The following is a 25,527-nucleotide window of genomic DNA, read 5'->3' as shown; positions in this document are numbered from 1 at the left end:
CAAGGCTTCATATACGCTTAGCTATATACAAGCAGTATATCGGCAGATTAGTAGTTACGTAGATGACTAATAGCGAATTACTGCTGTTGTACGTTTTGGCTAGCCTTCTTCTTTTTCCCTGCATTAGACGTTGATTCACATATATCATTTTTGCCTCTAGGCGATTCTTGCTAGGGCAGAAACCGATCTTGATGGTTTGATTGAGAGCCACGGAGTTCGCTCGTAAAACAAATTATTCCTAGTAAATTTTCAGCGACAATATATTGCTAGCCTCGAACCATTCCCCGTTTGCGTGGTACTCTGAAGGACTTATCATTGGAGCAGCAATTCAGCGGTCTGTTGTTGTTGTGAACAAACAGCCCATTGATAAGGAGTGCGTCCATGGCCGTCTTTTAGTATCTTGTTTGCTCCTCCAACCTCCAATAGAATCCGGCAGATATCCTGATGCCCATAGTCTGCAGCCCAGGAGAGAGCTGTACGCCCATTATAATCTGTCGAATCGACATCAATACTGTCGGCTTGGAGAAGTTTAGTGACGATACCTGCTCGCCCTGATTGCGCAGCCCATGACAAAGGTGATCGGCCATATTTAGTGTCCTTGAGGTTGATGTCCGTTTTGCTGTTCTCAAGAAGCAACTGTACAATACACTCGCTGCCCTCCTCGACGGCCCATGTCAAAGGGGGCCTTCCAAGTCCATTATCCTTCAAATTAACACTGTAGATGGCTGTCTGAAGTATTGCCTTGACCATCGACTCGTTCGCTTGAAGTATAGCCAACATCAACGGCGTGAGGCCTGTTTCACAGTCCGTCACATCCACAGTGCATTTGAGAACGCGAACTGCCAGAGCAAACAAGATTTCGTCGCCGTGATGTGCTAGGACTATCACGATAGTTGCAGGCTGCGGACTAACGCATAGCCCGATCAATGGTCGCCCAAGTATACCTGTGTTATCGTAAGAGCGACACAGATCTTTCAAGGGGTCGTCCGTCTGCAATCTTTCCGTCTGTGCATGCACAAATGCGACAGTAGCTTCGCGGTTGCCGTACCGAAGTGCAACAAACATGGGAGTGCCATAATCGCTGGGCTCAGATCGAAAGCACTCCAACTTTTCCAACGAGTCACTAATGAGACTTCCTCTGTTTTGCTCCCCAAGCATATAGAGAAGAGTCCCTGGAGTCCCGTTGCGGTGAATCCAGTCAGGCTGAAAGGAAGCGAGGAAGTCCGCTTGTGAGATGCCATGTCTTGAAGCCAGATTGGCATGGTAGAGTACGCTATTGGAAGCGTACTCGGCGAAAGAGGTTTGTGACAGCGAAAGAGTAGACCGTTGATCATAGTCCTCTTTAAGCTGCCTCGCACAACAACATTTCAGTCTCTCATGACTTTCGCCGAGCCAATTGCTGCTGGACGCCGCTCCAATGGTTTGCATCCCATTTCCCTTGATCAAAAAGTCTTTGACAGATTCGTGAATGAACTGAACTTTAGGCTCTCCGACCCTGTTTATCTCAACGAGTCCTTTAGACACATCGAGAACAAAGCGTTCGATGGCACCTTCCAGAACATTACCACCGGACCAGCGACCCAGATATTCGTTTCTGGAATCAGAAAGGACGCCGTAATATAGTTGCTCGGGACTGAGTGCAGTTTCTGAGTAGAGAATCCACTGTATACACAATATCAAGTCGTCTCGACTGTGGGAATCTCTTGTCAACATGTCGCAGAAAAGTTCATGTAGATCTCCAGGTAACTCATCCAACCGACGTTGAAGTGCCCAAACCCGGCCACGGTCGTACTCTCGGTTCAGGATGCGAACAACTAGCACCGTCCACATGAATATGCCTGACGCTTTTATCTGCATCTCTTTACGAATGCGCTGAGCGGCCTCGCCTTTACCAATTCGCAATTCACTGGATATGTATTCAACAATATCCTGGTCATGCCCGGCTTCTCTTTCGAGTCTCAATTCGACTGCGTGTCCAACGCTGATGTGCGGATAGTACCTGCTCGCAAAGCAGACACGAAGGACTGTCTTACAATCGAGTGCTACCTGTCCTAAACGCTCGAAAAATGCGACCATATCTCTTATCTGCCAGTCCTCAACCTCATCCAAGGCATCGATGAAGCAAATCAGGGGTGCTGAACCAAACTTTCGCACAGTAGCCTCCAAGATGGCTTTGAGCGACTCGATATCCCATTCCTGAGTTTTCAAGATCCTAGTCCGGAACAAGGCTGGGGTTTCCTTGAGAACGTCGACAAGATCGGGTCGGCGCTCGAGTATTTGCGCTAGCAGCGCGCGATACAGTCCCACAGTGGACCTTTCCAGACGATCTCGTCCACGCGCGCTAAAGAAAAAAGAAACAACCACAGATCTACCCGTGGCTCTTTCAGTGTTTTCCAGAGCGTATTTCATAAGGGTAGACTTTCCAGTACCGGGATTTCCCTTGACCCACAGGATGCCATGATGTTCGTTCAGTTTGGTGTCATCTTGCCAGGTTGCGTATCCAGAGCTATGTAAGAACCAATCGCATGTTCGAATATTCGCCGGTGCAACCGCAGTTCTACGGGCGTCGATTCGACTAAACAACAGGGACTCTTGCAGTCTTCGTAGTTCATCGGGATTCATCTCTCGTGAGCCAAAGACGCCAGTAAAAGGAGTCCCGAGTGCATCTTTGATCTCATTGTCGAGGCGTTTCTTCGCTTTCTGAAGTCCTTCGCCATACACTAAAGGCATGGTCACATCAAAGAGACCTAATTGACAATAAACCGCATCCTCCACACGTTTCGTTCTGCGCTTTGATGCCCACGTCATACGAACAGATAAACTGTAGTTGAGCAATGATTCCCCTTGAAGAACTTCTACGGGCATGCCCGTTATTCGACTGATGCTTCCTTCCAAAGTGCTCTTCGACCCTAGATAGACTCCGTCTCGTGAGAAGAACTCCACTATCCTTGGTGCGATCAGCTCTTGCAATGTCCATCCACGAGTAAACCATCTACTTTCCTCGAATGCTGTATTCCAACTCTTTCCCTCGACTGTGTCTTCTAACAGCTCTGTAGTGACGTCTGCTAGGTAGACATAGCAAATATCAGCCTTCTGATACCATCGAAACATCGAATTAATAGCTTCCGAGAGCTCAGAACTGCTCTTTCGATCAATGCAACAGCTATCCACCCAGACATACTCTAGATGATTCTTTCTAGCCTGTGTGGCACAAAACCAGATCTTGCGATACCCCGCCTTCTCGGCACCCTTTCTGCAGGTTACATCCTCAAACGTTACTTCCTCGGAATCGGCACCCCATGTATGCGAGAGAATAGCATATGGTGGCACGATTTCATCGAGTATTTCCACGAGGCTGAAGGTATCGTTGTCCTCCAGTCGTAAGAGGCGCATAGCGGTAGATCTCAAGATCTTCAATGGGAGGGGATAGAAGGTAACGCCAACTATTAGTGGTCCATTCTGGAAGACGGTAGGCCGTTTTTGACGAGAAGCAAGGATGCAGAGTAGAAGTGGGTCTACGTGTGTAGATGAAGGTGTTAGGCTGAGCTGACACACGTGATGCGGGGTATCCAGACCTGGGCAAGATACCGTGCTGGAGCTCGTGCCGCACGGTTCCGCGTTGCGCACACGTACTGTGTGCTATGTTGACAAGAACGATGTCTTAATACCTAGAAGTGCTACCTTTTGCGCGCAGCACTGGCTCACTACCTAGTAACCTATGGATGTAGCTTTCGGCAATGAATTCCTACTCTTGGAAGTCTTGAATAGTTTGGTCCAGCTCTTGGAGCCTGTGCATAACAGGAGCGCTTCTTGTAGAAATATTCTTGAACGTTGCCCATCTTCTCCTCGTGTTCGCGTTCATCCCTTTCAACTTCATCAAGCAAGGATCGCAGGCCATCGTCGTGTTGACTGTCGACGACTTCGGATCGAACAAGGAGGGCGACCTATGTTCTAGGCATCTGTCAGTCACTGGAGCCAGACGGACACTGCTTAAACCTACCGTGATAGATCTAGGCAGCAGCAAGAAATGGTAGTGCAAGCAATATTAGGGGAGCGATCTGACCGAATCCCATTCATGTGTCAATATCAAAGGGACATCGCGTGATCAGCCAGCCGGCGCCGGAAAGCGCTCCAGGGCTGTTATGCTGCAAGGCTGATGTAGATGGAGAGGTGACACGTTCTTAGCGCGTTCGGCAGCGCGCGCTGGGCATGCTCCCTGAACCGGTTCGTCGGGCTTACTTGGCCCCTGATTCCCCCGACTAATCACAACTGCATTCCTCCAGGCATACTAATCACTGACTCATGTTGCTATCCAAGTGTACTGCGCAATATAATGGCATTTTTAATGACGATAAAGTGTGTGTATATATCTACAAGAATTCAAGCCGTAAGGCTTTTTGACCCCCCTACTTTGCAAGCGCAATTCTTCAAGCGCTCTCAACGGTGATGCTAGCGGATCCAGAGCTCTGGTAGCCCTCAGTAGCGAGGATCATGTAGTAGTGCGTACCAAGCTTCTGTCCGTACTTGGCCCAGGCATCGAAGTGGTTCTTGACAGTGATGGTACCACCGACGCGCTTGCTAGTCCTGACAGACCAGTACTGCTGGAAAGTAGCAGTGCCGTCAATGGAAGGCTGGTTGGTGCGGGTGGTCTGGAGGATGTCGTATGTGCCACCGTCAGAGGTGACGGAACCCTTCTTCTGAGCAGCAGAAGAGGGGTTGTAAGAGCCGTAGGTCTCGACGATGTAGTACTCGACAAGCGGGTTGCGAGTCCATCCGTAAAGAGAGACGTAGGAGTTTACGTTGGCAGCGTTCCAGGTACCAGAGTACTTGACCACCTTGTCAGGCGAGCCGGGGTTCCTAACGAAGAGAGTTAGCAGAGTGGAGAGCGTGGGTTCTGAGGGTGCCTTACCATCCCTTGCCAGCAACGAAGTTACCAACGTTGGACCACTGGACATCGTACTTTCCGGCAGCGCCGTTGTTGTAGGTGACCTGGCCTTGGTTGTCGGTCCAGAATGAGTAGAAGTAGCCGTTGTTGGTGCCTTCGCCTGGCTGGGTGGCGCGAGCAGTCAAGTTGGCAGACTCTTCCTGAGCACGAGCATCGAGGATGAGGCCGAGGGGCGAGGCGAGAGCCGCAGTGGCGCTACCGAGAGCGAGAATGATAGAAGAGAAGGCAACCATTGTGTTGATTCAAGTTGGAGATGCTTGGTGTCCTTCTTTCGAGGACAGTTGGGACTCTTATATACCAGTGGATGCGTTGTACCGTGCTGATCATTACCAGGGACCGCCGGTGAACTGCGGCTGCGGATCGAGGGAGCCTTACAAATTGGAGGGCACCTGCCGGGCAGGCGCACCTGGCGTATACCAGCCGTAGTAACTGTGGAGTGCATGGGAGCATGTCTACGTCCCGTCGCCGTGTCCTAAAAACAAGATCGAACCACCGGGTATTCAGGGTCTGAACGTAATGGTTGGACAGCTGTAGAGGCGTAGTTTTGAAACTCGAAACATTCATTTCCGCTGGAGATGCGTTCTGTGTGGACCTGTCATGCTATAGGCCCGATATACTGTGGTGCGACAAGAGTGGAGCGGAAAACGTCTTGGCCAGTCGAGAAACATGTTGACCCGCTGCGTTCTGGATTGATCCTCCGTATCTTCGAAAACCATCTTATCGTCGCATTGCTGTACCTGAACGTGTGCATGTTGATTTGCACAAGCTTTTGCATCCTGATTAAGCTCAGTCAAGCACGGCGCCAACCCACGATGCATGCAGTCAAGCCACTTTATTTCCGCATCATCAACTTATTTGCATTTTATCCAGCTGGGCATGCGACATGCTCAGATGACCATAGGTGATATATTCACCGATGGTGTTGGCAAAAGCATTTGGTCTGGGACCAAGCATTTAGCCGGTCACTTAGCATTGTCAGCGCATTTGTAGCGAAGATCGTCGTGCTTGACTGTCTCAGCCCGGTTGCTTCGTCATGGATACATTGCGCCAAGATCTTTCCAAGATTCTTGGAAGCCGGAGATTAACATTTTGAAAGTACGGTGACATGATGCCAAGAAGTGAGGCAACGATGTAGTACGATTGATATTAATCTGGTGCCGGGACCGATATTCATTGATGGGTATGCCGGCTGACAGATGGGACAACACAATGTGCTCCCTTGGGTATCTCAGAATGAAGAAAGTATGACGAAGGAAGATGCCGGCTGTTGAGGTCCGCATCCAGATCAACGTCGGTCGTTCCACAGTCGATCGATAACCTGGAAAACCGCCGTGATCAACTTCATAGTCTCGGAGTCAATATGCTGTCCAAATCGCTGCTGCATCTTGTCGGGATGCCAGCGCACGCGCTCCGCCTTCAGTAGTGACGCAGGGTCCTCCTTCCACGTCTTTGTAGTCCGGAAAAAGCGCTCTATTTCCTCCTTGGAGACGTGATTTGCTCTGCCAGACACTACGGGCCATGGGATCATCTCGCGGACCTTCGCATCTGTCTCCTTATCCAGACCTTGGGCATTCTTCAGGCTGTCCCATTTGGCCGTGTAACTTTCCCATGCAGCCTCTGCCTCCCTCGCTTTCTTCCGCTCTTCGCCCCGACGCAGGCTCTCTTCCATGCGGCGTCGCATGCTCTCTCGTTCTGCTTCCTCCCGCTCGAGTTCCTCATCAAGCTGACTGCGTTGCGCCTTTCGTTTTTGACGCGCCCGTTCTTTCGCCTCGCGTTCTTCCACAATGTGCTGGTGGCTCTTCTCCCACATCTTCGTACGCACAAAGTCCGCATACTCCTCTTCCGTCATACGCTCCAGCTTTCCATCGGGGCCGGGTTTTGTGTCGGGATATATGTGTACGGGCTGGCCATATACACCTTCCCAGTACGCCGCACCTTCATCGTCGGCAAGCGCATCGAACAGCGACTCGCGGAAAGCGTCATCGGGAGCTGGGCCTGGAGAGCCTGTACCTAGATCCTCTAAGTTGTCGTACAATGATTCGCGGTGACGGTAATCAGGGTCGTAGTAGGCGCCGTCTCGTGTGGATGTCGGGTGACGATCTTGGTCGGAAGAGCGATGCTTGTGCTTATGTTTGCGCCTCGAGTCGCGGTGGCTGCGCCGTTCTTCGCTGGTCCGATCCGACCTGTGTCTCTTGGAAGTATGGTCATCGGTATCTTCGTCCTTGCTTTCGCTTTTGTGACGCTTTGAGCGATGTTTGGGCCCAGACTTGAAGTGAAATCGTGACGCTTTGGCCGTGGTGTAGAGGCTCTCCGCCGGTGGATCGCTAGCCTGCTCCTCCATGATGAGGACTATGGTGATTTAATCGACATTCATGCATGAGTGATATTTGTACAAAGGTTCGCGGGTTGGCGTGTCTGCAGTCATTGCGAACCAAGGGACGTGAATTGCGGAGAAGACGCGGAGGTGTCGATGATTTCACTGGTCGCGCGCGCCTTGGCATGCGACAGCCCAATTCGCGGTCGCGACTCTGACACCATCCCAACTCAACATCAACATGTCATTCAAATTCGGACTCAATGTGAAGAACAAGGGCGCGAATCCACTCGCGAGATCGGCCGCCAAGCCTTCTCTGGGGAAGAAGAAGCCGCTGTTCGACGAAGAGGAGGAAGATGCGAAAGGCAAATCCAAAGCGGCGGACGGCGCCCAGGAAATCGGCGAGCTGAACTTCGAAGACACTCTGGCCGCTACCTCATCAGAACCCTCGAAACCAGCGCCCTCAAAACCAAAGAAAGGCCAGCCTCCAGCTCCTCCGTCCAAGAAACCTAAGCCGAAAGAAGATGATCCCACCGCCATCGCGTACTCCGCCAGCGCTGCAGAAGCCGAGAAACGCGCACAGGAAGCTTTAGAAGCCGACGCCACCATATACGACTATGATGCTGCATACGACGCGCTCCACGCGGTCAGCGCCGCCAAAAAAGCTGCTGAACGCGACAGCGCCGCGGAACGGAAACCCAAGTACATGGATGCGCTCTTCGAATCCGCCGAACAACGTAAGAAGGACCAACTACGGGCACGCGACAAATTACTCCAGCGCGAACGTGAAGCCGAAGGCGACGAGTTTGCGGACAAGGAGAAGTTTGTGACCGGCGCATACAAAGCCCAACAAGAAGAGACGCGAAAGGCCGAAGAAGAAGAGAAGAAGAGGCAAGAAGCGGAGGAAGAGAAAAAGAAGAAGTTTGGTATGCAGGGCTTCCACAAACAGATGCTCGCGGAACAGGAACGACGGCATCAGGAGGCTATGGAGGCAGCTGCGCAAGCACTGAAGGATGGTGTGAAGCCCGTTGTTGAGGAGGGAGAGAAGGAAAAGACAGACGCCGAAATCGTCGAAGAGCTACGTAAACAGGGCAAGAACGTCATTCTCAACGAGGATGGGCAGATCGCGGACAAACGTCAGCTCCTCTCAGCAGGCCTCAACATCATTGCGAAACCCAAGCCCGCTTCATCTGCCTCTGCCTCCACCACTGCTGCAAACCAAACGCAATCAGCATGGACGAAACCGAAACCCGGCAAGAATGCACAACGCGAACGCCAGACCCAGATGGTAGCCGAGCAGATTGAAGCGGCGAACAAGCGGAAAGCAGATGAAGAAGCTGAGGAACAAGCGAAACTGGAGCATACACGCAAGAGTCAGAAGACAGAGAAGGACATCAGTAGTGCCAAGGAGAGGTATCTGCAGAGGAAGAGAGAGAAGGAGGCTGCTGCTAAAGCTGCGGCTGGGAAGTGAAGTAGCGTTGTGATACCCAATATATATTGACTTGTGCGATTCTAATCAAGTAGTCTGAAGTCATCGTGGCCTCCTAAAACCCCATACACCAGTAACACGCAATAGCAAGGAGGCCGGGAACACACCATACAATGCATTGAATACCAAAGCAACACTAAATCACTCCGCACCCCATCATCCATCTCATGCATCTCCACTATGGCACTCCAAAAAACCAAATCCCATTGGCTCTAATTCACAAGCCTCCATCATCCCGTGAGCCTCTATGTCCGTTCGATAACACGCGGCTCTCGGCGAATTGCACCGGAAACGGTTCGATGGGTTCGACCAGGTCAGAGACTCACATCATTCGGCCATCCTGCAGTCAATGAAATAGGAAAGTATCAGTCCTTTTCACGGCTTCAAGCATGCGAAGAGCCATCATAATGGCGGTGAAGTTGACCTGATCAATTCAGGAAATGTTGGCGAATTCCGTGAGGGTATCGTTCACAACGGGGATGTCGCTTGTTCAATCTCCAAGCTGGAAGCAAGGTACCATTGTTCGCTGACGCGTCTAGTCTTGTGTTTGGCGCATGTGACCGAGAGTGACGGTAGGACTGCGGCGATCGGCGAGGACCACTAACACTATGGCACAGTCTAAAACTACAGTATAGGGTTATGTAACGAGATCGAGATGAGGACGAAAAGAAGTTGTAAGTAAGACGTAACGGAGGAAGTGCGAATACCTCATCATTCGGCCCACCAGATACAGTAGCAGAAAAGAAATCAGTACCTGGGGCTGTGTGGCAGCGCCGTCGGCTCTGAGAAGCCAAATAAATCATATTCTACTTATGTGTTGTTTCCCAAGAAAGATAGACATGCCCCGCAATATTACCAGCCGTATCGATTGCCTGCTTCTCTCTTGTTGCGAGCACCGGCAGCAAAGTGGTCCTCCAGTGCATCTTTCTGAGTCGTCGCGACGTTGACCAGGCTTCGAAGACTATTCTTTCCAGTTCCAGATATAGACTTGAGCGGGTTATGCTGTACTGATTCGCCCTGTTGTCGCAGCTTCTCATTATGCGCATACTCCATATCGGTGTTGAAATCCTGGATTTTGGCGCCAGAGAAGTCCGGACCTCCGCGTCCTTTCTTGCCGAATAATTGTCGGCGCTCTGCTTCCGACAAGTTCAACTCGGATGCGATATTGGTGAGGTTGTTCGGATCCTGTCCACTGGTTGAGGGAGGAGGGTGTTGTGTATACTGATTTGCTGGGGGCATGTCATAGACGGCCTCTGTCATGGCGACTTCCCTTCCCTCTTCTGCACCATAGAGTAGTGGCTGATAGTTCCCATCAGCCGTCTCTTTAGGAGCGCTTTCTGCTTCGTTGGAGACGCTAAAGAGAGAGACCTTGGGTTTGCGCGGCTTCGTTTCAGGAGGTGGTAGTTGCGATTGCGGCGTAGATGTGCTTGTGCTTGTCGCGGTGCTCGTCTCGTTCGTTGCGGCTGCCGGTCGAGGTGCTGTGGGTTTCTTCTTCTTTCCCTTGCCGACAGACATAGGTACAAAGCGTGGCGTGTGTGGCTTAGATACGTGCTGTGGCCCAGGTTCCACGTCCATCTCATGTTCCGCTATCTGAGGCTTGGTTTCTGTCTTTGTCTCGGATTTGGGTGTTGGCAAGTTGAGCATAGCCCGGAAGTCTTCTCTCTTCATAGGCTCCTTCTTTATCGGGTTGCCAGTCTCGTCATACTCCTCTACCTCCACTTTTGACTCCCTCTTGAATGCAGGCTCCGCGCCGGTCTTAAGATTTATTCCAGATGCGAGTCCTTTCCCCAGCCCTCTACTTCCCGTCTTTGAACCCTCGGATGCTGTGATGGCGTTTACGTTTGGTTTCTTCGGCGCGGGTAGCATTGCGTTGAAGCCGCCAAATGACGAGCCCCCGCCCAGACGCGGCTTCTTCGACGGTGGCGCATCATCTTGGATATCGTCTTTCTCCGATCGCGACTGCGACGCGCCTGGGAGGTTGACCTTGATCCGTCCTGGGTTGGAGCGATCGACGACTTTTTGGAAGGCGGGTTTCGCAGTGGGTTTCGCGACTATTTTCGGCGCGGGGGGCGCTTCGCCATCGGATTCTGAATCGGAATAGCCGGCGAGTAGGTTCATCGTGGCTGGGTCGCGGTCGTCAAGAGGTTTGTGTTGGGCGCAAGAAGTCGGAAAGTTGACAATGATCTCACTGCACGCGCGCCTGGACAAGGGCCGATGCCAAGCCAGGGTCCAGGGCACGCATTCACATCCCCACATGCGTCACCGCGGCCTCGCTGTATGGCTTCATGATACCCTTTCAGCTGGTCTGAGCATACCCTTCTGTTACGAGACTATGATACCTTGACCTTCCCACCATGTCGCTCCTTCAGAACGAAGAGTAAGCCCACCTGCTCCCGTGGCGCACGCCGCAGCTAACTTGGGCAGCTTTGTGCTATATCAGCTTCGAACCGCGTACCTCTCCTCGATCAAAGACGGCGTAGGCGAACGATTGATCAATGTAGACTCGAGCGTCCTGAACAACCCCGCATTTCGCGCCGCAGGCTGGGTTCCCAATGCCGCCGACATCAAGCGCACCTACTCCCCACCCATACCCACCGCGATCACTTCGGAATACTTCCAGGCCCCGCGGTCAGCTGGCCTGAAGTCGCCAGAGGGCTTTGGCGAAGATGACGACGAGGGTGGCATGGTCACTGGAGGGGCAAGCAACGACACGGTCGGGCCTACGCTCAATGCGAAACGGAGGCGGAGGAAGGAACAGCTGGAAGAAGATGATAGCAGTGACTTGAGCGACGAGAGCGATGACGATGACGATGCGCAGAGGTAGCTGATCATCACGCGCTCCATGGACTGAACTGACGGATTGCTAGACCAGCCAACCAGATCAAGTTCACCAAGATGCCGCTACGGACGCGCTCAGGATCGTCGCCCATGCCTGGATCAGCCCTACGCAATGAGCTGGCAGAAGCTGGAGAAGGCCCTTCACTTATGATCACGTCTCCATCACGGCCGCCGGACGACGTATTGCGAAGAGGATCATTGGGCACCGTAGAGGTGGGCAAAACCCGACCAAGAAGGGACACCATAACTAGCAGTGAGATGTCTTCAGAGAACGAGTTTGACAATTCGTCATTCAGAAAGAGAAGAGTCAACCCGCGCAAGGCCGCAGGTGCGAGCCAAATGCTTTCCAAGCGCATCGAAGAAGACTCAGGGGAGGCTGGCGGCGCACGCGCACGCGCACGCCTGGAAGCTCTAGACGAAGGAGATGAATCAGATGACTCCCTCACATCCGAATTCTCTGGCTCCGACGATAGCGCGTCTCTCATCGGTGCAGGAGGTGATCCGCTGGACTCCTCTCCCGCAGGTGGCGACCTTCCCACGATGCCAGGCTTGACGCCTTTCCAAAACATGTCACCGAAGAAGAAGAAGGAGCCAATCGCACCAACATTACAAGCACTGCCACCGCCGCGACCCATCAGTTTCGTACTACCAGTGAGCGCGTTGACCCAAGCACTACGAGCCAAGGAGCAGAAGCCATCGAATCCGCTACAGCGCTTTGCCATGTGGAACGCTGCTAGCGAAGCTCAGCAGAACCCTTTATACATCAAACTTTACTGTCCATTCTCTTCGAAACCTTCAAAGCCTGTCGAGCTGCTGATCCGGAAATTCAGTGACAAAGGCGAGGGTCCTACTGTCGCAGAAGCAATCGGATATGCACTACATCGATATCAGGAAGAGAAGCTGGAACCGCCGCTATCGCCCGAACAGATGAATGTTAACCGCTGGGTCATGCGCATGTACGATGACGGCGAGGTTGACGACGAGTTTCCACCTTTGACCAGGAACAAGCCGTTGAAAGACTTCGCTTCGAACAACGCCCGTGGTATGCGACCTCGAGCACGAGATAAGCCATGGGACGAGTTCGCACTTGTTGAGGCATCTCAACGAGAGTTTGGCGAGAACGAGAAGCTCACCCCAATCTACAGTCAGGAAGCAGCTAGTGCAGTCGCGTCGCAAACCGATGGTCCTGACGAGAAGGAAGAGAAGAAGCCCCTCAAGCCTCTTCCAAGTCGCGCGAAAAGCTTCAGGAATCCCATTACCGGCCCTTCGTTTGCGCCCACTGCGACGCGCAAAGATACCAGTAACCTTGCCGACGTACCAAAAGTCCCACAAACACATGCTGCTAGCCGCACGGGAGCCCCCAAGACAGTCAACGTCCACTTCACCGACGAAAATTTCAACACGAAACACTTCAATATACCCTGCACCACTGACACTTACATTGCTGATATCTTCGATCAAGTATGCCACGACTTGCGCTTAGAGAAAGCTTTGTATATCCTCAAAGTTAGCGGCAGCACTACGGTAGCGCCACCTGACCGCACTGTAGAGGCTCTAGACACACGGATGGATCTGGATCTTGTGCGTCGCCGTTTCGTAGGCGACGGTGTCTACGGTCTTTCGGGATCGCCAGGGTCCTCATCACCCAATGCACCACTCATCATCAGTACCGGTGGCGCGCCAAAGAAGACAAAGAAGGGCGATCGAACCAACGCCGCTGTATCTGGCCAAGGCCTCATCCATCCACTCGCCAGGAACGGCGACTCTGGTGCTCTGGCTCTCACAGCAACCAACTATTACCGCCGCTATGCCGTCCTTCGCAAACAGCCCATGTCCTTTGCCTCTTCTACATCCCGCATAATTGCTCTCGATAACGAGTACATTCATATTATGCCCGGTGAGTCCAAGACAGGAGCGCGAGGCGGCTTTGGTGTTGAAGGCCAGGGCAAAACGACCACTGTGCATTTCAGCAGTGTAGTCGGTAGCAAGGTCAGCAAGAAGCATCCCAAGATGTTCCGGGTCATCGTCTTCAAGGAGCGTGAGACGAAGCGATATGACTTCGAAGCTCAAAGCACCAATGAGGCAGTGGAAATTGTCAGAGAAATCAAGAACGGTGTTGAGAGATTCTCGCAAGGCATCGTATGATTGTGACGCCGTACAGCTGGACTACGATATGCATGGCTTTTGTCTTCTTGATATCAAATTTGGGACGGATGCGATGGTGTTCTCGCCGATGTGGATTTTCAGGCGTGGGTGGTTTTGAAATGGCGTTTGAATTGCGATTGCAACTTTGGTCTGCTCAAGGGAAGATACCTCAAATACATAGATATCCTGCTGATGTACATATAAATTCAAACTTTCGTCTGCGGCAGATCTGACGATGTTTGCAAAGCCATGCTCAAGACTACGCGTCACGTTTGAGACTCAAAATGGTGAGACCTCGTAGAATATATACGCACCAAGAAAAGCAAGTTTGTGTGAGAATTTGAGATCGAGAAAAGCTTGGAAACGATGAGCTATTCTAGGTTCTCCACAACGGACAATGACTATTAAAGTTTAGCCCTGTGATCATTCTTTCTCCTATGCACACACATGTTATATCTTATACATCAAAACATGCGTGGCAGGAAATCACGTCTTCGAGAAGCAATAACGTCAAGAATGACATATCATACTATCCATTTCATTATATACATTCCCAAAAGGTTTAACTTCTGCCACACAGCCTTCTCCAGTGCCCTACATACCCCAACTAAACTCATCCGCACCATTCGCCCACATACCAAAGATCTGAATAGGGAACTTATCCGCAACATATTGGTATCCAGCCGGGCCAGGATGAAGATAATCACCCGAATCATACAACGGGTTGAGCTGACTGGGAATATTGGGGTCGGCAAGGAACTGGTCGAAATCCACAACGGCATCGAAAACGCCCGACGTGCGGATGAACGTGTTGATGCGCTGACGCGTCTTCTCGCGCTCAGGATCGGAGTAGGGTTGCTGGGTGAAGTTGGCTGGCGCGCTGAACGGTGTGATGGTGGCGCCGAAGACGGGGATGCCGTGGGCGTGGATGAGGGTCACCATTTGTTCGTATGCTTGAGTCAGGCCTTGGTAGACTTGCTCTTGTGCTTCCGGCGTTGTCGCTGCGGTTCCAATATCGTTTACTCCTTCGAAAATCATGGCGTATTTGACACCCGGATGGGCGAGGACGTCGCGGTCGATGCGACCGAAAGCGTTGGGACCGAGACCGTCGGCTAGGATGCGGTTTCCGCCTGCAGCCAAGTTACCGGCTGAGATGTACTTGGTGGAGGGGTTCTTCTGGAGACGTGCGAGGAGGAGATCGGGCCATCTGTTGTTCTGGTTGGTTGTAGATCCACGGCCGTCGGTGATCGAGTCGCCGACAATGAGAAGGGAGCCGACGCGTGGTTGTACCCAAGCTTCGATGGAGGAGAGGAAGAACCAATGTGCCACGGATTGTGTCGTAGAGTTGCTAATGTCTAGACTAGCCGAAGAGACTGCGTTGCCAAACTGGAACCAACTGGTTGTTCTGGAGCCGGGGTGACTGGTGATGCTGTTTGTGGTTTGTCCGCTTGCAAGGTACATAGTGACGGTGATGATCTGCTGCGCCTTGATTTCGAAGTTGATGGGGTCGGACACTGCGAGTGCGCCATTTGGCACGCTGATACCATCCTTGCCTCCAAATGTTACTTTCTGGACGGTCTTGGGTTGAATCTGATGGATGCCGGCGGTCTGGTTCAGTGGGAGCGCGACTGTCACAGCGGTGATGGGAAGATTGGAACCGCCAAACACGTTGGAGAATTTGAGACGGATTTGCTTGGCCGAAGTGGTCATGTACAGAGTCTGTCGAACTGTCGAGTTCACGAAGACTGCGCCTGTCTGGTTCTGTATGATGTGTTAGTACAGCATAAATGAAGACTTGATAGGTGGACGTACGAATGGAGCTGGAGGCAGGTTCGCAGGCTCGGTGAGCTGTGGCATTGATGCCCATGCATCGACCCAGTGGCCATTGGAAGGGTTAGGCCGAGTGGTGTGCTTGCCGGAAACCCTCTTCTCAACCTCAATGGCATGGCCTTGAACGGACACTGCAATGCCCACAAGGAGCACTGCTAACCTGGAGAAAATCATGCTGATTCAATTCTCAATCGAAGGTTCAGAGAATGACAATCCTGCAGAGGAAAAGCGCTGGGGCTCATGCATGATTAATACTACATCGTGTACGGGCCCCAAATTACGGAGGTAGGGAAAGAAGAGAGGCTAAGCAGGAACACGAACATAGATCTGGTATGGCGCAGGAACCGATCTACAGGCTGTCCTGAAAGAGTATCTGGGGTGCCGTTAGCATGTGGGGATTTGCGGAGATGGTCGGGTAAATTGCGCGGGTGGAGGAAACCTGGTTGGTGGGCGCATTTCCTGCTTCGCCTTTTACCCATCGGCTGCAAAACCGCGTAAACTGCAATCGTGACGTTACTGCGCGCTATTCGGGCCGCGGGCACAATTGTTCCGTTAGCGACAGGAATGGGGGAAGAAGAAGCGAGTGGGAAGAATCATGCATCCGTATTCATTGGTATCGTGGTCCATGCAACAACAAAATAACGCCGCCCATGCAATGCCCAGGAGATAGTTAACGCCTGACAACCTGAAGGGTCGTCTTGATATGTCGTACCCTGCTGTGAAATGGAGTCAGCCAGACGTGCGACTGCAGAAAGAAAACTATGGCGCCCATCCATGAGAGACGGCAACCGTGTATCTGATCATGGCTAGGTGGGTGCCAGAAGGTGGAAACCTGGCGACATGAGCTCCCCCTAATATCGAGAAGACGTCGAGGTCCGTCACTACCGGCGCGCTCAGACTCAAAAGTCGTCATCGCTCTCTGCCTTCTTCTTTTTCCGGCTTGTCGTCTTCTTCTTCTTGCCATCCACGTCCATGTCGCCCTCACTCTTCTCGGGCGCGTCGGCGACCTTGGACACGATCTCGTTGAGGAAGTCGAAGCGGTCGGTCTTGGTGATGGCTTGCTTGAGGTGGATGGAGCCGACGCGCTTGGAGTTGCGCGCTTTGGCTTCGGCGGCGGCTTTGGTGACGAGGGAGATCATGAAGAGCTCGAGCGCTTTCGCTGTGGAGGGTTAGATATGCTGGAGAGAGCGGCGCGCGGGCAGCACGTACAAACAACGACGGGCGTGACCTGGGCGACCTTGCCGACATCGTCGTCGGCCTGCATGATGCGCTTTATGCGGGCGACGGGGAAGTGGTTCTTGATGGTGATGTTGTCCGTGTTGGGCGTGTCTGCCCCGCCTACGCCATTGCTCGCGTCTGGCATGGCGGGCACTGACGCGTCGGGCAAGTAGTCTGCATCCTGCATGCTCTCCTCCTTCTTGACGCCGCGAGGCATACGAGGCGGTGGCGCAGGGTCGCTCTGCAGCGGCGGATCGGTCGTGGGCGGTGGGAGGGCGGCGCGACGTTGTCGAGGGGGCCGCGGTGTCCTGGATGCTGGGGGTGAGTCGCTGTAGGCTGCTCGGCGTAGTACGAGCAAGATAAATCTGGCGACGGTGGAGCCCACCTGCCGTCCATTGGCTGGCGTGGGGCCCGTGCTCAATGCGCCTCTGCGACAAAACCACACGTTTGTTCCAAGCTCCTCTCTCCAGCCTCGTCACGTCCATCGTTCCGTCCAGGGGCGATGGATGCGCGTCGCCAGCAGTGGATGACGACACGAGCACGCCAGAGACCTCTCCGCCTTGTACAAACAGCATCGTGGTGGCTGCTCCGGTTCGCAACGACGAAACCCGCCCCCAGTCGCCTGAGGCCGTGGTTGATCGGCGCGCCGGCGCAGAGTCGCTGATGGTGTAATTACTTGATCTAATCTGACACTCTGCCGCGCTTCTTTGTTGACGAGGCGTCTTGACCTGACCACGCTTCGGCCAGTCTGTCGCGTCCCCTGGCTTCGCACGCCGATGCTGGGCGTCGCATATACACAATACACATACCATACACCTCACACGCCTCATGTGTCTTTTGTGATGCTGCCATCCCTTTTGTGCCCCTCTCTACCCGGGCCTTCTCTCAGCCATGTCTCTGCGAGGCCGTTCTTCGGGTCGTCTTCAGGGTAGCCTCGCTGCCGCCTGACGTCCAGAACCGCCTGCCGTATCCTCCGCGTGCACTCTTTGCGTATGCTGACGGCCTCGTCGGAGTACTTCAGGGCGTCGTTGAGAACACCGACTTGCAGTTTTCCTCCCTTCCTCTCCTCGTTTGCGCGCATCTGTTTCCAGCGTGCGCGCAAGTCGCCGAATACCTCCTCAGCATCCAGCTTCTCACCAAACGTCACCCTGACGTTCTGGAACGGCCGTGGTATAAAGCGCGGGAAGGTGCGTGTCTCGTGCATGATATTGTCGAAGCCTTCAATGAAGATGGGGACGATGTCTGGCATCGGCTCACTCTCAAGTACCAATCGAGATACTCCCCACTTGAAGTAGCGCATGATCCTGTCTTCCGTCTGGTGTATCATGCCTTCAGGGAAGATGTGCACCCACGCATGCCGCCGATTCAGGTATGCCGAGGGCGCAGGAAACGTGTCTTGTCCGTTTGTAGAGAATGTGAGGTGGCCGTCGGTAAAAGGATCGATGAGGTCTGGGCTCTTGAGCGATGTGGTAGGCTTTTCTGGTGGTTCTTGCTCGTGGAACGGGCCGTGTGAGAGAAGACGGATCGCTTGCGTTACGGTGGGTTGGAATAGGCCGCCGAATTGGGAATGCGCCGAGCGATGTGTGGGTAGAACTTGTCCAAAGGTAAAGAATGTCGACAGTCCTCTGCTAGGGCGTCAGCCGAGCTTTCTGTGCATTTCAGAGGTGACATACTTGTTGGTGAAGCATAGATCGTAACTGCCTAATCCCCAGCGCAGATTGTCTGGGGTAAATATGTAGGCGAGTGGTAGTATGCCCCATAGTATGGGATCATCCATTCTGTATAGATTGTGTGAGCGCAGTCCATCCACGACGATTCGGAGATTATGGCAAACGTACGTACACGGAGATGTGGTTCGAGACTGCACGCTCGTCAGTACTGAGCATTTCCTGGGTTCTTGATAGTACAAGCACTTACCAGTTATAAGGCCTCGTTGCCTACTCGCTGGATCCTCTCTTTCATCCAATAGCTTCAGGAAGCCCTCCATTCCATGCGTCTCAACCTTGCTCAGGCCATTCAGGAATCCTTTGCACAAGAGCCCGACAGCGCCCATGGTGAAGGCCGACGCGGCGCGCCATGGCCCGCTGGGGGCCTCCGGCTGCTCCTCTGGTCGCATTGATGTAGGCGTGGGGTTGAGGGCGACATGTGAAGATTTCGCGCTCAACAGCTGGATACCGCGGCCCACCAACGTCACTGCCAGGGACCGGCATTTTGGCGACACTGCTAGCGCGATTGCGGCCTGCACGTGCGCCAAGTGGATGGCTCTTCCGCTTCAACACGCCTTCTTCCATCACCACAGCAAGAGCTCGACACTTTACAAGACTAGACTTGGACTTGCGAGTCTTGTGCATCATTCTCAGAGCTTGGACACGGGATCCCATAGCTGCGCCTGGCACTGTTGCTCGGATTGACCTACCTACTGAGTCCATCACGAAAAGTCGCGTCTCGATTTGCGAATCTTGAATGCTGAACATAACCCAACATGCCGCCCCCAAAGACTATCTTCACTTCATACGAGCGGAACGCCCTCAAAGATCGATGGGGCTCGCAGGCTACACGTCTGACCCGTGACTCTTTTCTACCTTTTGGCTCCTGCCAACTATGTCTCCTTCCTTCAGTAGACCCAGTGTGCTGTTCACAAGGCGATCTGTTCTGTCGCGAGTGCGCCATGACCAATCTTCTGGCGCAACGAAAGGAAATGAAGCGACTAGAGAAGCTGAACGAGCGCCAGAAGTTGGAGGACGAGGACCAAAAGCTGCGAGAAGAGGAGGAAGCGCGGCTGCTGGCAGTCGAGGAATTCGAAGCTGTTCAGATGGGGCTTTCGGTCAAAGCAGGTGCATCAGCACGAGTCGTTGGAAGGCAAGGCAGCAAGATCATGGTCGAAGAAGAGCAGGATGCGAAGGCTGGAGAGGCCAGAGGCACGAAACGCAAGTTCGAAATTGACCAAGAGGAACTCAAGCGCATCGCACAAGAAGAGCAGAGCAAAGCAAAACGCACATTCGACGCCGAGCGCAAAGCAGCCAAGGGTCATCTCCCCAGCTTTTGGGTTCCCGGCGAGACACCCGACCAACACCACAAAAGCGCAGAGAAGGCGAAACAAACGCCTGTATGCCCGTCAAGCCACCCAGACCAACCGCACAGCCTGTCGCTGAAGAGTTTGACGAGCGTCAACTTCCACGAAGAAAAGTCGTCCGAGACGGGAAAGTCGGCTCGCACATGTCCCAGCTGTCAAAAAGCGCTCTCAAACAGTACGAAAGCCATGCTCGCTATACCCTGTGGTCACGTCCTATGCAAACCATGCGTTGATAAGTTTCTCCGGCCAGAGCATCGCCATCAGCGAGATGCACATGATCAAGGACCGGAGCCCGAGACTGTTCATTGCTATGTATGCGATGCGGATCTTACGACAGTTCCAGACGCCAGGGAAGGCAAGAAGAAGAAAAAGGACAACGAGAAGGAAAAGTCGCCCAAGCCTGGACTTGTGGAGATAAGGAGTGAAGGTACCGGGTTTGCAAGTGGTGGAAAGGCGATGGTCAAGAGAGAAGGAGTAGCATTTCAAGTATAACAAGTCTTTTCTGATCGACCGAACTACGGGCGCGATGACAAAAGGCCAGCCACCATAGACTGCCAGTGTTTGAATGGTAGACCTCGCGGTGTACACATACTTCCGATATCTCTGCTTTGTGAGACTCCTTGCTGGACAATGGCAATCACCTACTCCACGATTTGATTCGAAGGATTTCTTTTAGACGGCGGCGGGGTTGCGAAACTCTGCAGTAAGAGCTCGGAAGACGGCACCATATTGGACTTCGATCTGGCGTCATGTACTCAGCAGTCACCGTTCTCGAACGCGATGGCCATCTTCCGGGCAAAAAGTTACATGTTCATCACACCCAATACGCAAATTCGGAGTAGACACACAGCTAAGTGCAGCGTGTTTCAATCTCGCTGCCATTATATGAACGGAGCTTAGTGTACTCAGTTACCTGGGAGACTGGTAGGAAATTACCCAATTGTGCAAGGGCTAGAAAGCCACGCCGCTGTGCTGGGTCTCCATTATCGGTAATTTCCTTGCATCTCCCAACTCTGGGCATTATTGTTTCAAACGCGATCGATATGTTGTCAGGCAGTCTCGCCAATGATGCGCTGCTGCTGGTGTGTAGGTATGTTTGCGCCGTTTCACCGTGTGCGGGAAAGACCTCATCACCCACTCACAAGCCCCACTCTAGCGTGATTGCCAATACAGTCAGGGTCGATGTGCAGGATGAGCCGACTGTCCCCTATCAGGAACGAAGGATCCTACGAGCTGAACGCGCGGCGTACGGGTGAACTGAGTGAAAGGTTTCCGTGGAATCTCTCGTTTGTGCGCTAAGAAAGTTTTGAGAAACTTGCTCACGACGGGTTTTGTATTTGAACTCTCTACGACAGCCGGACAAAATCTCTTCGCACGCGATTCTCTTCCCCGCGATACGAACAGCATGTTCAAAATCGTGTTGTTCAGTATGCTTTATGCTTACTTCGAGGGGCTTTGCAAGCAGTACCGCGAAACTCTGTCGGTATGTTCTTTCCGCACGGTTGATACCACGCCGCTCGACACTCGACATTTAATATCAACTATACTCACATCTTATCAGGGCTTCAGACTCACCAGGCCGTTCTTCAAGCCATCCCTCGCTGTCCCGAATGAACAGTCCGTACCACCGATCCGGGAGAAGTGGTGTAAGGTCTCCCATCCTCCTGTTTAGTATACAGACAGCGTACTCATCCTCCAATTCATAGACTATCCCGCCGACATCGCCAACGATCTCAAAGACTTCGACCTTCCACAGCGCATCAAGGAAGAAGTATATGCATGCGCATGGGAGTACGCACGCTGCGTGATTCCTCAATACACCAATTGGAATCGCTATGTGGCCTTCATGCGTGTCATCGTCATCGGTATCGTCGCGGAGTGCAAAGGCGACTTGGTACAGGTGTCACTTGGCGACAATCTTCTAGGCTACAACCTCACTGCTCTTCTCGACGAACTCTTTCAGGGCACAACTGAACAGTAAGCTGACCTGTTCCCTTTTTGCTGTATCTCGAACCTCACAGACTGATACTGATGTCATCCCATCTAGGTACAGTGCGGCCATGGCTCGCGAGTTCCGCTGCTTCCTTCTCATTACAGCAGACAAGGCAAGCAAACGCCGTGAAGGCCTGTTGTTCAGACGTTACGTTACCGCCCTTGCCAAGTCGCCTCGACAATGGTTCCGCATGCGCGACACAGATGCTTTGATCCGCTTTACCATGGGCGCAGCTCTGGTCTGTAACGATCTCGATGACGTACACTATACCGAAGAACAGTTCGAGGCTTTGGATGAACTCGGCGCCACTCTCTACGACAGTGTAGCCTTCTACAAGCACCGGTCCGAGGGCGAGACAGTGAGTGATATCGGACACAGGTAATGCAATGGACACGAACTGACCTAGGACTTTCAGAACTCCACGTTCGCATACGCGCCTTCCGACATCCGTATCAAGGCTTTCCACCAGTCCCGTGAGTTGCTCTGGGCTCTTGATGTTGCTTGGGCGGGCAAGCGAGAACACATGGTTATCATCAATTTCTTACGATTCTTCGGTGGTCCTATACATATGAGTAGGTTGAAATTTCCCTTCGCAACGATATACCGTCATTTAACGAAGTTCTTTAGTGATGCGTCGCTACCGGTTCATCGAAGATGGAATGATGATCGGCCGGCCTGAGACTACCGCCGTCATCACACAAGCACGTCAACAGTTCAAGCTCTGGAACCGCATCGACATGCAGGATGGCGATGCCAAAGACGTCGAGCGCTACGACCACTTGATGGCGAGAAGTGATGAGCTCATGTTCGATGGCCTTCGTGAGTTCCTCGACGCGAGCAGCGAGGATACTTGTAAGGGCTGTCAGCATCGTGAGACACATGGTGGACATACTTCTTTCTCGTTTGGTGGAATAAAGCTATGCGACGGCTGCAAGGAGTCTTGGGGTGCGTACGTCGAGTCTTTCTCGGCTCGGTTCGCGGATGTGTTTCCGGAGATCAAGAACGTGATGACAACTTGAGTCAGGTACTGAGTCGATTAGACATAAGAAGCGAGGAAACCGGCTCTCATCAATTGCGGGATGAGCTAAAACTCACAATGGTATTACCACCTCATACAAGAAAAAAAACTAAACAGGTTTGCAGGCTACATTAAGCCAAAACGTTACAAAGGCGGTGACCCAGCGCCAATGTAGGCTCCAGGCTGTTCAGTTTTTTTCTAGGTTGGCGTGTTACTGTAATTACCCATTGACCGTTCAATCAAAAACACTCCCACGACTCCATTTACTTGCCCTCCTGATCCTCTTGCCATATATGTAGAAAACGAAAGGCACTGGGATAAGCAGTGCCGCGAATCCACCAGTGATGCTACTCGCGGGACCTACTCCAACGTTGTGATACAGCGGCGTCACTACCAATGGAAAAGCGCCCGCAAAGGCGCTTCGAAGAAAAGTGTTCGCTGCTACTGCACTCGCTGCATACAACGTAAATGTGTCGACCAGGTAGTTCAGGGCAGCTTGGAAGATCGTAAAGAAACCGGTTCCCAGCAATACCAGCCCAATGACGGGAGCGATCCAATGGTATTGAGGGTCCGCTGTCCACCCCAGGATGAACTGACCGACGGAGAAGAGTACCGAGCCGAGCATCATCGGTGGCAGACGCGCTTCCGGAACGGCACGATTACCAGCTGCACGATAGACTTTGTTGTAAAGAAGCTGGTTATAGGCGTTGATGCTGCAGCCGATGATTGCGCCAACCAAGATACCCAGGAAAGGCAGCGTTGCGCTTACAGCTGGCCATCCCCTCATTTCGCCAAAAATTATGGGAATGCCTGAACGTGTCAGTACGTCTCACAGACAGTTCTTATAGCGATATCTCTTACCTCCCAGCATCATGTATAGAATGCCGTAGCAGAAGCTAGCGTAGAGCGCGACAAGGAAACAGATAGGAGTCATCAGAAGCTGTAATGGCCGAAGAAGAAACTTCTTAGACAATTCTTTGATGCTGACATCCCACTCCTCGAACTTAGTATGGAGGGCCCAATTGCCGGTTTCGTGCCGCAGGCGACGTGCTTTGTAGACGAGGAGTTTCGGTGGGTAGCATTCGTCGATGAAAATGATGTCGATGAACAGAATGGTTGCCTGAAGTATACCCGTGAAGTATTCGGTCCAGCGCCAGCCCAGTGATGGATTGGCGACAAAAGCTGCTGAGACAATTGGCCCTAGACAAGGGCCGCCAACGACCGCCATAGCGTAACCTGCCATGGCTAAGGCTCTCCATGCCGGACTATACAGATCGCCCAACACACCACCGGTATTTGTAACCGGAGCGCTAGCAAAGAAGGCACCGAAGAACCTTGTGATCATCAGTGTCTGGAAGTCCTTTGATACGGCACTACCGAAGCTAAAACAGATGGCAATGAACATGGGCGTCAAAACTGCCAAACGTCTCCCGTAGACTTCGGAGAGGGGAGCCCAGAGAAGCGGCCCCAGTCCAAATCCAAATAGAAAGAGCGTAGTGCCCAACACCGCGACCTGGTTTCCTACGTTGAACTCGGCTGCTATCTGTCGCGTACCTGCAGAATATGCAGAAGAAGCCCATGTCGCGCTCATAGTCGTGAGGCCATACATCATGGTCGTTGTGATCTTCTTCTTTGTGGGCCAGTTCATGGGGCGATAAGGATCGTCTTCGCCCTCAAAATCTACTAGCACATCTGCAGTGGTCTGCTGGTGCGCCAGAGGATGGGAAAATGGCGCAACATTCGGTCGTGTACGTATTCGTGAAAGTGCGGTGTCGCGTCTAGATATTGTCCGGCTCACAGGCTGATTCATACCACTCGCCGTGGCTGTCGCTCTTCTGTCTCTTGGTAGACTGCGTCTGCTGCGTGATCGCGAAATGCTTTCTTGAAGTTCTCTTCCGGATGGACGGTGGCCGTCATGGTCGGCATCCTTCTCTTCCTCATACTCCGACGATGAATTGGATGTTGATTCGCTCCGCTGTCTTGGTCTTGATCGCCTTCCACTCTCAAGATCTACGTCGGTGTTTGATGGCGAATTGGGATTCGCGTCTGATGATCGTTCGTCTTTAGAATCCATGATTCCAGTAGTTCATATCTTGTCGTTTTTCTCAACGGTTTATTCTGGGATGCTTAAATATAAGACTACGATCCCTGTTCTAGGTGCAGCTCGAAGAATGAGAAAGATTGCCGGAAACGTGGCAAGTGCCGGACGCTTTTATGATGCTAAAGCCGTCAGCAACAATAGAGCGAGGAATTGATAGAACATCAGTAACGCTAAGCAATGACAGATGCCACAAAATTCGACTACCGTTGGGTATCTCCGGTCGATATGACGTAGATTTTGCGTACTAATCAGCTGCGCTAACCTCGAACGGTATAGTACATTCATTGCTCGGCCTTCTCGAGGTGTTATTCCCAGACCTCAGTTCGGATAAATCTCCGGCTGACAGATTTTCAACAAGTATCGCTCGCGCGAAGACAATGTGTAACGGTCGAGGAAAATAGGACGCGTGCGCACAGCGAACGCCCCATTTTTGGGACGCGACAACAATGACGTAACGACTTGCAGCAAAGACGTGCAACGTCCTTCCGCCAGCTCTTCGTTAGTTCTATAGCACGTAAGAAACACAAAACCTGGAATTGAGACATTCTGGGTACATTGCGAAC

General features: G+C 52.5%; 11 protein-coding genes across 11 annotated transcripts; 4 read left to right on the top strand and 7 right to left on the bottom strand.

Annotated features, from left to right (window-relative positions):
• Window positions 1–4,427: 4,427 nt before the first annotated feature.
• Window positions 4,428–5,178, bottom strand: J4E83_000401 (uncharacterized protein; the record flags this gene model as incomplete). Its single annotated transcript, XM_049327363.1, has 2 exons — window positions 4,428–4,857; window positions 4,910–5,178. 2 exons carry the CDS (start codon window positions 5,176–5,178, stop codon window positions 4,428–4,430), a joined length of 699 nt encoding a protein of 232 aa, XP_049193508.1.
• A 1,052-nt stretch (window positions 5,179–6,230) lies between these two features.
• J4E83_000400 (uncharacterized protein) lies at window positions 6,231–7,286 on the bottom strand (the record flags this gene model as incomplete). Its single annotated transcript, XM_049327362.1, has 1 exon — window positions 6,231–7,286. One exon carries the CDS (start codon window positions 7,284–7,286, stop codon window positions 6,231–6,233), a length of 1,056 nt encoding a protein of 351 aa, XP_049193507.1.
• A 214-nt stretch (window positions 7,287–7,500) lies between these two features.
• On the top strand, window positions 7,501–8,730 carry J4E83_000399 (uncharacterized protein; the record flags this gene model as incomplete). Its single annotated transcript, XM_049327361.1, has 1 exon — window positions 7,501–8,730. The coding sequence occupies one exon, from the start codon at window positions 7,501–7,503 to the stop codon at window positions 8,728–8,730; it is 1,230 nt and encodes a 409-aa protein (XP_049193506.1).
• Window positions 8,731–9,600: 870 nt separating this feature from the next.
• On the bottom strand, window positions 9,601–10,866 carry J4E83_000398 (uncharacterized protein; the record flags this gene model as incomplete). The annotated part of the gene is made up of 1 exon (XM_049327360.1): window positions 9,601–10,866. One exon carries the CDS (start codon window positions 10,864–10,866, stop codon window positions 9,601–9,603), a length of 1,266 nt encoding a protein of 421 aa, XP_049193505.1.
• A 236-nt stretch (window positions 10,867–11,102) lies between these two features.
• On the top strand, window positions 11,103–13,731 carry J4E83_000397 (uncharacterized protein; the record flags this gene model as incomplete). The annotated part of the gene is made up of 3 exons (XM_049327359.1): window positions 11,103–11,125; window positions 11,173–11,568; window positions 11,616–13,731. The coding sequence occupies 3 exons, from the start codon at window positions 11,103–11,105 to the stop codon at window positions 13,729–13,731; spliced, it is 2,535 nt and encodes an 844-aa protein (XP_049193504.1).
• A 594-nt stretch (window positions 13,732–14,325) lies between these two features.
• Window positions 14,326–15,735, bottom strand: J4E83_000396 (uncharacterized protein; the record flags this gene model as incomplete). Its single annotated transcript, XM_049327358.1, has 2 exons — window positions 14,326–15,492; window positions 15,544–15,735. The coding sequence occupies 2 exons, from the start codon at window positions 15,733–15,735 to the stop codon at window positions 14,326–14,328; spliced, it is 1,359 nt and encodes a 452-aa protein (XP_049193503.1).
• A 725-nt stretch (window positions 15,736–16,460) lies between these two features.
• On the bottom strand, window positions 16,461–16,996 carry J4E83_000395 (uncharacterized protein; the record flags this gene model as incomplete). Its single annotated transcript, XM_049327357.1, has 2 exons — window positions 16,461–16,720; window positions 16,771–16,996. 2 exons carry the CDS (start codon window positions 16,994–16,996, stop codon window positions 16,461–16,463), a joined length of 486 nt encoding a protein of 161 aa, XP_049193502.1.
• A 609-nt stretch (window positions 16,997–17,605) lies between these two features.
• On the bottom strand, window positions 17,606–18,895 carry J4E83_000394 (uncharacterized protein; the record flags this gene model as incomplete). Its single annotated transcript, XM_049327356.1, has 4 exons — window positions 17,606–18,404; window positions 18,453–18,557; window positions 18,622–18,640; window positions 18,697–18,895. The coding sequence occupies 4 exons, from the start codon at window positions 18,893–18,895 to the stop codon at window positions 17,606–17,608; spliced, it is 1,122 nt and encodes a 373-aa protein (XP_049193501.1).
• A 366-nt stretch (window positions 18,896–19,261) lies between these two features.
• Window positions 19,262–20,344, top strand: J4E83_000393 (uncharacterized protein; the record flags this gene model as incomplete). Its single annotated transcript, XM_049327355.1, has 1 exon — window positions 19,262–20,344. One exon carries the CDS (start codon window positions 19,262–19,264, stop codon window positions 20,342–20,344), a length of 1,083 nt encoding a protein of 360 aa, XP_049193500.1.
• Window positions 20,345–21,281: 937 nt separating this feature from the next.
• Window positions 21,282–22,864, top strand: J4E83_000392 (uncharacterized protein; the record flags this gene model as incomplete). Its single annotated transcript, XM_049327354.1, has 6 exons — window positions 21,282–21,335; window positions 21,414–21,498; window positions 21,559–21,829; window positions 21,900–22,203; window positions 22,261–22,417; window positions 22,473–22,864. 6 exons carry the CDS (start codon window positions 21,282–21,284, stop codon window positions 22,862–22,864), a joined length of 1,263 nt encoding a protein of 420 aa, XP_049193499.1.
• A 234-nt stretch (window positions 22,865–23,098) lies between these two features.
• On the bottom strand, window positions 23,099–24,511 carry J4E83_000391 (uncharacterized protein; the record flags this gene model as incomplete). Its single annotated transcript, XM_049327353.1, has 2 exons — window positions 23,099–23,673; window positions 23,725–24,511. The coding sequence occupies 2 exons, from the start codon at window positions 24,509–24,511 to the stop codon at window positions 23,099–23,101; spliced, it is 1,362 nt and encodes a 453-aa protein (XP_049193498.1).
• Between the last annotated feature and the right edge of the window lie 1,016 nt (window positions 24,512–25,527).

The sequence above is a fragment of the Alternaria metachromatica genome, assembly GCF_023757995.1.
Source record: "Alternaria metachromatica strain BMP 0045 chromosome Unknown scaffold_1, whole genome shotgun sequence".
In the NCBI taxonomy this organism is placed as follows: domain Eukaryota; kingdom Fungi; phylum Ascomycota; class Dothideomycetes; order Pleosporales; family Pleosporaceae; genus Alternaria; species Alternaria metachromatica.
This window is presented reverse-complemented; position numbering and strand designations above follow the sequence as displayed.